Consider the following 12,458-nt stretch of genomic DNA (forward strand, 5'->3'; position numbering starts at 1 on the left):
CTGACACTGTCTTCCCGTTGTTCATCGATTTGCTCGAGTGGGCCCAGTAACGTCTCCATTATGAGACGGACTGGAAAAATTAACATTGTCAAAATGACAATACTTTCCAGATTCTGTGCCATCGCTATAATGATACCCATGAAATTCTTCAAAGAAGTTGATCTAACATTTCTTGATCATATTCATATGGAAATTGATCCAGTTCATATGAAATTCATATGGAACAAGAAGCCTCATAAATAGCTAAAGTAGTTCGGGGAAGGGGGATGGGAAGCATCATCATTCCCAATCTCAAACTATTACAAAAGTGATAATAATCAAAACAGCATGGTATTGGAATAAAGACAGATCCTCAGACCTGTCTTTATTGTGGAATAGGGATCCTCACATCCACAAATATATGAACATCTAATCTTTAATAAGAGAGCAAGAAGTATAAAGTGGAGCAAGGAAAGCCTCTTTAACAAATGGTGCTGGCAAAATTGGACAGCTACATGCAAAAAATGGGCTCAGACCTCTACCTAACACCATGCACAAAAGTCAGATCAAAATGGATTAAAGACCTCAGCATTATACCAGAATCCATAAGGTACATTGAAGAAAAGGTCAGCAGAACCTTCCATGATACTGAAGCTAAAGATATCTTCAAAGATGAAACGCCACTGACCAAGTGGAAACAGAGATAAACAATTGGAACTATCTTAAACGAAGAAGCTTTTGTACCTCAAAGGAAACAGTGACCAGGATACAAAGACAGCCTGAGGAATGGGAAAGGACATTCACCCAACACCCTTCTGATAAGGTGTTAATATCAAAGATAAACAAACAAGGCACTGGTTGAACAAGAAACAAACATCCAATCCCATCTAAAAACGGGGTGATAAAATGAACAAAAGCTTTCTCAGAGAAGAAATTCAAATGGCTAAAAGGCATATGAAAAAATGCTCTTCATCACTAATCATCAGGGAGATGCAATTCAAAACAACAGCATATCATCTCACACCACAGAGACTGGCACACATCCTAAAGAACAAAAGCAACCGATATTGTCATGGATGTGGGGAGAAAGGGACTCTCCTTAACTGCTGGTGGGAATGCCGACTAGTCCAGCCTATTTGGAAAACAATAGGGTGTTTTTCATAAAACTAGAAATTGAGCTCCCATTTGACCCAGCAATACCACTTCTGGGAATACGCTCTGGGGTCCAAAAAACGCACAGCAGAAACACCATCTGCACTCATGTGTTCATTGCAGCACTATTTACTATTGCCAGAATCTGGAAACATCCTGAGTGCCTGAGAGCAGACAAATGGATCAAGAAACTATGGCACATCTACGCAATGGAATACTATGCAGCTGTCAGGAAAATGAAGTCATGAAATTTGCTTATAAATGGATGGACATGGATAAGTCAGACGGAAAGGGGCAAATACAGAACAACTGCATTCGTTTGTGGTATATAAAAAATACATATAGTAAAAATAATATCCATGGCCAGGGAAAACGGGTTAGGAGGACTGGTCAGTGGTTGGAACTAACCATAAGTGTGTGTAGGGGGTGAGGGTAGGTAGGATAGAGAAGAGACCAGTATGACAATAATAGCTGGGAATGATCACACTGTGCAAAATTGGAGGGTTAAAAGTAGGTAAGGAATTTTCTTGATAACCTTTCAGTATCAGTAGTGCAAACCACAATGCCCAAAGGGAGGGGCGGGGTAGGGAGAAAGACAGGCAGGCAGGCAGGCAGACAGATACCTGCCATAGAGGCAGGCAGAAGAGGGTAGGGTATGATGGAAGGGAACCTGGGGACACTGGTGCTGGGAAATACACACTGGTGGAGGGATGGGTTTTGGAATACCGTATGACTGAAATCCAAATCATGAACAGCTTTGTAAAAAAAAAGGAATGTGCAAGGGAGTTGACCACCTCTGTTTTGAGTTCTGTCTGTGTCTTACAGGGCATTCACAATCAACTTTTAAGCGATTGTCTTAAGTATATATACGTCTTTCCAGTTAGTGAAGAGGCCTCAGAATAATTTAAACTCCACATTTATCTTTCTTTGAATTTCAGTAATCTACCTAGGTGCTTGCAAACTGTTAGGCATCCTAATTCGATAGTTAATTAGTTGTGCCCTTTAAGAGGTGGGGAATGTTGAATCTGTTTCTGTATCTGTATATGAAATAGGATTAAAAACCATATCAAAAGTTTATTTGCATTAAAAGAGCTGAGAGTGAAAAAGGAGCAGGTATTTAGTGTACTACATAATTTTTCATGAACTTGAACTTCTATTCTTTCCACACACACCCCCACCTTTGCTCGAGCTCGAGCTCGAGCGGGCCCAGTAACATCTCCATTGGAGACTTTGTTGTTACTGTGTCTGGCATATCGAATACTCTTGGTAGCTTGCCGGGCTCTCCGAGAGGGGCGGAGGAATCGAACTCGGGTCGGCCATGTTGGCTGCGTGCAAGGCAGACGCCCTACCCGCTGTGCTATCGCTCCACCTTTAAGTTGCTTATATTGAGTGTTGTGACTTTTTGAGATGGGGTTCTGCTCAGGGCTCACTCCTAGTTCTGTGTCTAAGGGACTATATGTGGTATCAGGGATCAAATAAGAGCCACATTTCTAAGACAATGCCTTCTCTAACCCTGTACACTCTCTCCTGCCCTAGTATTATAACTTTGATTATGCAAATTTGATTCATACACAATGGTAGAATTAGGACATTTGATGCACCTTTTCCAACATTGATATCTGGCATAGTTTATTTTATATATATTTCCCTACACCTTCTCTTTTCTGTCTCTGCCAGACTTTTAAACATCTTCAATTATTTAACATCCCTTGTGTCCACTTCAAATAGCCCTGTAGACCTTCATCTGTTGAGATATGCTTCTTTAAGGCTTTGGGGCACTTTAAGACATGATTCTTTTTGTTGTTTGTTGTGTTTCTGTTTTTGAGTGATACCTGGCTATACTCAGGGGCCAGTGCCCTACTTGCTGTACTATGCCTCTAGTCCCCATTAACCATAAGATATGGTTCTTTTCTGATTTTGGAGTCATGATTCCCCGAGTTTATTAATACAGATTTCTCGTATCACCCTGTGGTTTATTTAGACCAGTCTTTCCTGGAAGTGGGTAGGGCCCTGGATAAAATAGGGTTTGTAGCCTCTGATGCAACTGGTGAAGCTTTCTGCTTATTCTCATGAAGAAGGCAGATCTCTAGGTAGGTATGGAGTGATTTTCTTTCTTTTTTTCTTTTCTTTCTTTTCTTTTTTTTTTTTTTTTTTACTAAAAAGGGATTAGTACACCAAATATGTTGGGAAACTTCTGATTTAGATGTAACTTTCAGTAATTTTGAGAAGTGCTTATCTGGCATAGACTACGCTTTTCTTTATAGGAGACACTTTTTAAAAATCATTCTTTTTCTTTTAACTTTAATTTCCTAAAGATAAAATTCAGCTCACCTAGTCTTAAAAAGTATGGGTGTAAAGAGTGGGGGGAGAGAAAGAGCCTGCCAGAGAGACAGACTCGGGTTTGGGGAATTGAGGGTGGCGGAAGGGAAACTGGGGACATTGGTGCTGGGAAATGAACACTGGTCGCGGGATGGATGTTGGAATACTGTATGACTGAAACCCGATCATGAACAGTTTTGTAACTATCACGGTGATTCAATGGAAAAAATTTTGTAAAACATTTGTGGGAGTACAGGGAAAGAGAGAAAATATATGGTTTAGAGGGTCAGAAATAGAAAACCCCGGTAAGGGAGGTTTAGTAGTACCTCCTGTATATTAGTCGTACAGAGGCAGATTAGGGCACTGGATTTTTCTGACCATGTCTAATCTGATGGTGTGTCTAAACTGATGGCGGTGTTTTACTTGTCTGCTTTTGCGTTTAGTCTTGTTCCTGTAAATCCTTTTTTACTTGGAGTATCTCCTAAATCTTTAGTTTTCATTGAAAAGACTTCTTCAGCTGTCACTTTGAGAGTGGGGGTGGGGGAAGGGCGGGGCGGTTTGGTTGAGATTTTCAATGACTTTAAAGGAAAGATACTTGCTTTGTATCTTTACATCTGCCTAACATTGCTTGTTAGTATTGAATGGACGTTTCGGAGTTTTAGTATGAAAAAAAAAATGAAGTTACACTGCTCATTTCAAAAGGAAGAAAAAAAATTTAATACATTACTACAGATGTTGTAAGAGCTCTATGTAGCTTGAACTATTTATGTAAAAAAAAGAAATCATAAAGGAATTGTTATAACTTAGAAGGTACCAGAAGATGTGCACCTGTAATAAAATCTGTGCATCGAAATAATTGATGTGGTAATACTGATTTCCTTCTAAGAACCAGAAAATGACATAGAGAAGATGCATCTTTATAATTGAATTGCTGCAAGTTTTCTGATTAGGAGGCCTCTGTAAGGCTAGATTAAGCGATGCTCTGCAAATCACCTTGGTACATAATTTATTTTTATTTTATTTAGTTTAAGGAAGAAATCTCTAAACGTTTCAAGTCACACACTGACCAACTTGTGTTGATATTTGCTGGAAAAATTTTAAAAGATCAAGATACTTTAAGTCAGCATGGAATTCATGATGGACTTACTGTTCACCTTGTCATCAAAACGCAAAACAGGTATGTTTTTATTTTATAAGTTTTAGTTTCAGAGATTGAACCAGAGTTTCATATGTGAAGCTAGTACTCTTATCGGTCAGCTATTGTGGCTCCCAAACAAGTATGTTTTTAGAGGATACATCAAAAGCTGTGACTAAATGCTTGCATCTCCTTTTGTTTGGGGGTCACATTTGGCAGTGCTCAGGACTTATTCCTGGCTCCGCTCTCAGGGGTCACTGAGAAAGGTGTGGGGTGCCCTGGTCAGCAGTGTGCAAGGCTTACCCAGTAGCATATCAATCTGATCCCAAAAGTGTTTTCACCACTTTTTCTTTCTCTTTGCCCTCCTCCTCCCCCTTGGTTTTTTCCTTTTGGTTTGGTCTACACTCAGCTGTGCTCAGGAGGCTATTTCTGACTGGGTGCTTAGGGGATCGTGTAGTGAGTGTTAGGATACAAACCCAAATGCATATAGTATGTTCTCCATCCCTTTGAACCATCTCCCCAGCTCTGTATTTCTTTTATTTTTAAATAACTAATCTTTTGTGGCTTTCTCTGTCATTAAAATGTAAAGGAATTAATTTGTTGCTGCTGAGAAGTGTTTTAAAAAAAAACAATGTAATTCGATAATACTCAAGCTTTCATGTTTAGACATTTTATCAGTACCAAGTTATTATATTTAAACTAATTTTAATTATAGAACAAACAAATTAGTACTTTTGGCTTTGTTTTTTGTTTTAGGGAAGATATTTGGACAGATTGACTCATTTTGGCTATGGTCACTCAAAATCAGTGACCATAGTTCATTAAATCTAATTCATCATTAATGCTTTTTCTTTTTTAAATTTTTTTAATGTTCTTCTCAGTATTGTTAGGAAACTTGGAATGTGCAGGCTTGATAATACAGTGCTGGAGCCAAGGATTGAACTACGAGCTTTGCATGTGCATGCTCTCGCACCTTTTTTCTTGGCCTGGCACCAGGAGTCTTAAAGACTGAAAGAGTCCTTTATTGGGATATAGCATTTTATCTTATTTCTCTTAGGTATAAATACAAAGAAAATACGCATGAAATGAATTGGCTAAATTCTTCTTGTAGCCACAGCTTTATATTGGATCTGAGCCTGTTGAATCACCTTTTAACTTGGTCATTGGTGTCTGTATTTTGTCATATGGGAAGAGACTCTACTGTTCTTTTTTTTTTTCCCCCTTCCCCCCCTTTCCTTCCAGACTCAAGACTAGGCATGGTCAGTACTGCTTTGACACTTACATGGCACTTAAGACCTCATGATTGCCTTGGGTGCTTCCTAAGCCACTGAGCTAATTCCAGGCTCTTACCCTCTGGAGACAGTAGCAGGACTTTCAGGATTGTCTCATTGCTTGTGAGTGGCACCTGAGTTTGAATTGATGGCTTTGCATTTGGCTTAAGTCATTGAGTCATCTTCAGGCTCTTATAAGAACACTAAAATATGGGGCAGGGAGATGGTACAGTAGGGAATGCGCTTGCCTTGCATGAGGCCAACCTAAATGTGATACCCGGAACCGCATAAGATCCTCTGAGCGTGGCCAGGAGTAATTCCTGAATGCAGATCCAGGGGTAACGTAACCTCTGAGCATCACCGGGTGTGCCCCCCTCCCAACCCCCCACTCCCCAAAAATACTGCTCCAGTAATAGAAAATGTTTTCTTTCTATTCTTTTTAAATACGCTGTAACTTCATTTTATTGCCAGATAGTTGTCATCTTTCTGTTACACTGGTAATTTAACAGCATACAGGTACAACAGTGTACTTTGTCATTAGTTGTAGATGTATACATTTACATATCTGTAGTTGTAGATGTATACATTAGTTGTAGATGTATAACGTTTACAGGCATAGTAATGCCTGACTTTTAGTTACTATGAGATGATTACTGATTTCGGAGTTGTTAAAATGAAAAAAAAATATATATCTAAGAATTAATGAAAGAAATAGTTTAGATTCAGAACATTTTCCTTTCTTTCTTTTTGGTTATACCCAGCAGTGCTCAGGAATCACTCCTGGCAGGCTTGGGGATCATATGGGATGCTGGGGATTGAACCTGGGTCAGTCGTGTGCCAGGCAAACACCTTACCTTCTATACTATTGGTCTGGTCTGATTCAGAACTCATGAAAGTGGTGGAGTTGTTTATACAGTCAAACTTTCTGGATGTGATTAATAATTGTTTTCTGTTTGGTGTGATATTTTTTACATCATCAATATAATTTAAAGTAATTAAATATTTATAGTATACTTCTGGAAGGGCAGTTGAAGCATAGTTGGATTTTGTAAGTTTTTACTTTATATATGTTTCTTTTCCCCTCATTGCTAAATATCTAAATTTTAAAAAATTTTACTGTAGTTTAGGTAACATAGTAGTGCTGCATTGATGTTTTGTGTGCTTGGCTATATCCAGGTGTTAATAACCTTTAGTTATCAAAATTTCAGAGATCATTTTAAAATTAGCTCTGCTCTTCACATATGTTTTATTTTCTCCAGGCCTCAGGATCATTCAGCTCAGCAAACAAATTCCAGTGGAAGCAATGTCACATCATCAGCTTCCAATAGTAACTCTACATCAGGTTCTACCACTAGCAACCCTTTTGGTTTGGGTAAGTGTCTGTGGTCTTTCTTTAAGGATTAAAAAAAACCAATTTCCCCCCCACGCACACACACACCCGACACACACGCCCTTCCTAAAGATAATTTTGGATAGCATAACAAAATACTAAGTTTAAAAGCAGGAAAATTTACAGAATTGTATACACATAAGGAAATGGTTAGAAATACAGGTTAGCTTATATTTAAAAACACGTTATTAATAAGAGATGTAGTCTTTTTACTTGATCTTAATCATGACACCTGAAAATCGGCTATATTGTTCATAAGCTAACCCCTTAACTATAATTTTTGGGGCTGGAGTGATAGCACAGCGGGTTGGGCCTTTGCCTTGCACGCGGCCGACTGGGTTCAATTCCCAGCATCTGACATGGTCCCCCGAGCACCGCTAGGAGTAATTCCTGAGTGCAAGTGCATGAGCCAGGAGTAAACACTGGGTGTGACCCAAAAAGGGGGGAAAAAAGTATTTTTATTTTTGTTTCTGGGTGGGGAGTTGGGACTGCACTAGATGGTATCAGGGATTGAACCAGCTTTCACTTCTGCACTACCTATTTTGTCTCACTAATTTTTCCACTTTAAAAATGAAGAAATTGGACTACAGTAGTGATTTTCTTTTTGTTTTTGTTGTTTTGTCTTTTTGTCCACACCTGGCAGTGCTCAGGGCTTACTCCTGAATCTACACTAACGGTTCACTCCTGACAGGTATGGTGGCCTATATGGGGTACCAGAAATTGAACCCAGGTCGGCTGTTAAGGCAGCACATCTACTGTATCAGGTCCCTATATTAGTGATTTTCTGTTTGTCCTGGATATACAGAAAAGTACTGGAGGCCGGGAAAGAGGCCACATTGTATATTTTTTATTACAATTGTTTAATTATGTTATTGTTTACTGTGCCTATTTTCTGAATTGTGTCTTATCATATGTAAGCGTGGGGGAAAGTATATATAGGGTCCAGTACTATAATCAGTTTCAGACATCAACTGGCACTTTTTTTTTTTTGCTTTATTTTGGTTATACCCATGATGTACAGGGGTTACTCCTGGTTTTGCACTCAGGAGTTACTTCTGGCAGTGCCCGGGGGACCATCTGGATTGTTGGGAATCAAACCCAGGTCAGCTGCGTGCAAGGCAAATGGCCTGCCCACTGTACTATTGCGGGTAGGGCATTTGCCCCTCAACTGGCACTCTTGGGAAATAACTGCTGAGGATTGGACTGTGGCATAGGGTTTTTTTGTTTTTTGTTTTTAGCACAGCAGGTAGGGCCTTTGTTTTGCAAGTGGCCAACATGGCCAACCCAAGTTCGATTCCTCCGCCCCTCTTGGAGTAGTAGCAGAAATTGAACCCGGGTTGGCTGTTAAGGCAGCACATCTACTGTATCCGGTCCCTATATTAGTGATTTTCTGAGAGCCCAGCAGGCTACCGAGAGTATCTCGCCCGCACAGCCACGCCTGGCAAGCTACCCGTGACGCATTCAATATGCCAAACACAGTAACAATTGTCACAGTAGAGACGATACTGTGCCTGCTCGAGCAAATCGATGAACAACGGGAGGACAGTGACAGTGACAGGTTTTTTCCCCCAAGTGTTTGCTGCTCTTTCTGAAACTGATCAGGGTCTGAATGTGTCTCTTGATTGAGGCATTTTAGGTGGTAAAAATTACGGATGAGGAAGCAAGCAACATTAATATTGAGATCTCTCCCCTTACACTTTATTTCATAGACAAATAGAAACCTAGAGGCTTTTAAGTTATTTGTCTGAGGCCGTACATCTCCTTAATTATTCCTAGTCTGTTTTATAACCACTTTTATCTCATTTGCTTTTCTCCATCACTTAATTCACTGTATGAATTAAGGGTTTTTTTTTCTCCCCTGTAGAATTTATTTCTTGTGTAAGTCACAGAATTCTGCCTCCTTTCTTCCTTTCTCTACTATCTCTGGAAATGGTGTTTTCTGACCTTAATTGCCTTTCATAAGTTTTCTGTTCTCTAATTTCTGCTCCAGATCTGTTCTCCCAATGAAAATTCCCTTGATGAAGTGACTGCTGACCTTTTTGATTTCTGAGTTGAGTAAACTCTCCATATTAGTCAAATCTTTTGATACTCAGCAGTTTCTTTTTGATGCTCTCCTCTGTTTTCTGATAATGCTCTTGCCTCACCCGTTAATTTCCACACAGCTTAATTTCTGAGTCATTTCTTTCTATTCCTTATGTTGATACTGTTTCCCAAAATATACTGCCTTGTATTTTTTACCTTTGGTTTTCCTCAGTGACATTATCCTGACTTTTTATTTTGTTTGCTCAAATCTGTCTTCCTTTCCTTCTCTGTTTTTACTGAGATTTCACACAATCCCTTGGTTTTGTTGCTTGCACATGTGCTTGCTGAAAGTCATGGACTGAGAATTGTGTCCACTATATATGTCCCACCAGCTGTGTCATGCTCATAAGTCATGCTTGATGATCCTTTTATTTGCCATGCTGGGTGCCTGACACCTGTTTGTGGCCCAGCCAGCAATCACTGTAGCATTTGGAATCCCAGCAGAGCAGGGATTCTGAGCTGCCAGGCTCAGAAGGCAGAGTTGCCATTTGGCACATGTGGACAACTCTGGGGTTGAACTTGCAGCCTACTGCTAACAGAAATAGGTACTTTGGTCACTGGAAAGTCTCCCAGTCTTGGTTCCTGATTTTCATTCAAGAACAGTTCTAAACTCTGTCTTATGTTCAACAGTCTTCCATATTACTTGATGTTCTCTTAGTACTTCAGCACTGTGTATCTCCTAAGAAAGCAAAAGAAAATAACTGGAAAATCATAATCTTACATCTCAAACCAGTATCTTTCCCTCACCAAATCTGTTTCTGTTCTTCATTCTTCTATCCCATTGCTAATTCCTTGGTGTATTCTCAACTTTTAAAACTTGTAATGCTTGTTCTAATAAATTTCCATATTGCTCTTAGAATAGGAAAATCTTAAGAACTTAAAGTTTTTTTTTGAATTTTTTAAAACTTGAATCAGTTTTTGTTTTGATCTTGGTTTTTTGGGCAATTTCAGGTGGTGCTTGGGACTTAGTCCTGGCTCTACACTCAGGAATTATACCTGGTGATTGCTTGGAGGACCATATGACATGTTAGGGATTGGATTTGGGTCAGCTATACATAAGGCAAATACCCTATCTGCTGTATGATCACTCTGACCTATAACTCTTTTTTTTAAAAACCACCAACCAACCAACCATGTGATTCACAATTAGCTATTGCTTAATTAGCAAAAATTGCAGCACCTGTCTCACTCTATCACTGTATCACTGTCATCCTGTTCATCGATTGCCTCGAGCAGGCAATCATCTCCCCAGTATCATCTCCTTCGTCCTAGCCCTGAGATTTTAAAAAGTGCCACATTCGAGGCTCTATCAGGGTCGGAGAATGAGACCCAACTATTCCTGGGTTTTGGCATATTGAATACACCACATGGAGTTTGTCAGACTCTGCTGTGTGGGCAGGATCCTTTTGGTAGCCTGCCAGGTTCTCCAGAGTAAGAGCTAGATAAGATGTCGCGTGCCCGTGAATGCGGCCACACGCTTCCAGGAACAGGGTTTCATAGTCTCTGGGCCTTGGCTGTGGATGGGATTACATGGCGCCAGGGCAGTTGGTGGGTGTAACACCTACATACTGGAAGATGGCGGATCTGGGTGAAGGAGGCCCCAGTCCCAATCCGAGCAGGCTGGGAGATCTACGCCCCCGGTCCTGCACACCTGGGTTCCTCTGCCAGTTCCTTCATGCGTGAGGCTCGTCTGAATGTGTGGAGAGTGGTCTTGAGCATGGCTGTGGCTGGAAGCTATCTCAGTGTGTTGAAACCTTTAAAAGCTTTCTATGTTGGGGTGGAGAGCTAGTACAGGAGCTAATAGAGGAGTCAGAGTGGTGCTGCAGGGGTAAAGTCACTTTCATGTAGTGAAATCTGGTTTGACCCTAGCAATGAACGTGTTCCCCCAAGCACAGTCAGGAAATATTCTTGAGCATAAAGCCAGAGCCAGCAGTAAGCCCTGAGTACAACTGGGTGTGGCTCAAACCCACACACCCCCCAAAGGGAGGGAAGGGGGGAAAGACTATGATTTAACTCTTACTTAATTTTCCATACTATTTCTTTCTTTTTTTGGGGGGGAGGGCGGGGGGGGGCTGGTGGTCACACTCAGCAATGCTCAAGTTACTCTTGGCAGTGCTCAGGGGACCATAGGGGATGCTGGGGATCGAACCTGGGTTGGCCATGTGCAAGGCAAATGCTGTTCCCGCTGTGCTATCTCTCCGGCCCCTCCATACTATTTCTTACCATATTCCAACAGTTATCAGGATAGGCTATTCTATAGTAATTAATAACCCCAAATTCAGTAATGTACTACCATAAAGCGTAATTTCTTGCTTTGTATCTATTTTGTGATATGTCTTTTTTGCTGGTGAATGAGCTCTCCTTGTACCTTGTCCTCAGGGGTAGATACCACTAGAAATCTGCCATTTTTTAAGAAACATTTTTTTAAAATTGAGATTCTGTGGTTTATAATGTTGTATTGCCATTGCATGGTTCCTTACGCACATAATTTCAGCACCACACCGATCACCATTGTTCCCCCCTCCCTTTCCCAAGGACTCAAGACACCTTCCTCCCAATTACCCTTCCCCACTACTCATTTGTGTGATTAGTTTTTATTGTGTTGCTTTTGGATCGATGTTACTATCCTGCTCTGTATTTTTAAGTCCCATATATAAGAGACATCATTTTATATCCCTTCCTTTCTGACTTCACTCGCATAGAACTGAGGACTGTCCTCCTGTTCATCGATTTGCTCGAGTGGGCACCAGTAATGTCTCACAACAAATTGTGAGGCTTGTTCCTGTTTTTGGCACATTGAATACGTCACGGGTAGCTGCCAGGCGTTGCTTTGTGGGCAAGATACTCTCGGTGGCTTGCCGGGCTCTCCGAGAGGGGCGGAGGAATCGAACCCGGGTTGGCCATGTCAGCCACGTGCAAGGCAAATTCCTTACCCGCTGTGCTATTGCTCCGGACCTCACTCTGCATAATAAAATCTAATTGCATCCATGTCAAGACAAATGGCATGATTTTGTTCTTAAGAGCTGCATAGTATTCCATTGTGTATATATACCACAGTTTCTTGATTCTTTTGTCTATAGCTGTGTGTTTGGGTTCTTCACAGTATAATTGTGATAATGGACATCAGTGT

The 12,458-nt window shown here is 40.6% G+C and overlaps 1 protein-coding gene across 2 annotated transcripts in view; it reads left to right on the top strand.

The window, feature by feature from the left end:
- Positions 1–12,458, top strand: part of UBQLN1 (ubiquilin 1) — a 45,836-nt gene that overhangs the window by 12,038 nt on the left and 21,340 nt on the right. For both annotated transcript variants that reach the window (XM_056122463.1, XM_056122464.1), the window contains exons 2-3: positions 4,476–4,627; positions 7,116–7,228. In XM_056122463.1, the coding sequence (XP_055978438.1) occupies positions 4,476–4,627; positions 7,116–7,228 (265 nt within the window). The remainder of the gene's footprint in view (positions 1–4,475; positions 4,628–7,115; positions 7,229–12,458) is intronic.

This window comes from Sorex fumeus, unplaced genomic scaffold (genome assembly GCF_029834395.1).
Source record: "Sorex fumeus unplaced genomic scaffold, SorFum_2.1 ptg000046l, whole genome shotgun sequence".
In the NCBI taxonomy this organism is placed as follows: Eukaryota; Metazoa; Chordata; class Mammalia; order Eulipotyphla; family Soricidae; genus Sorex; species Sorex fumeus.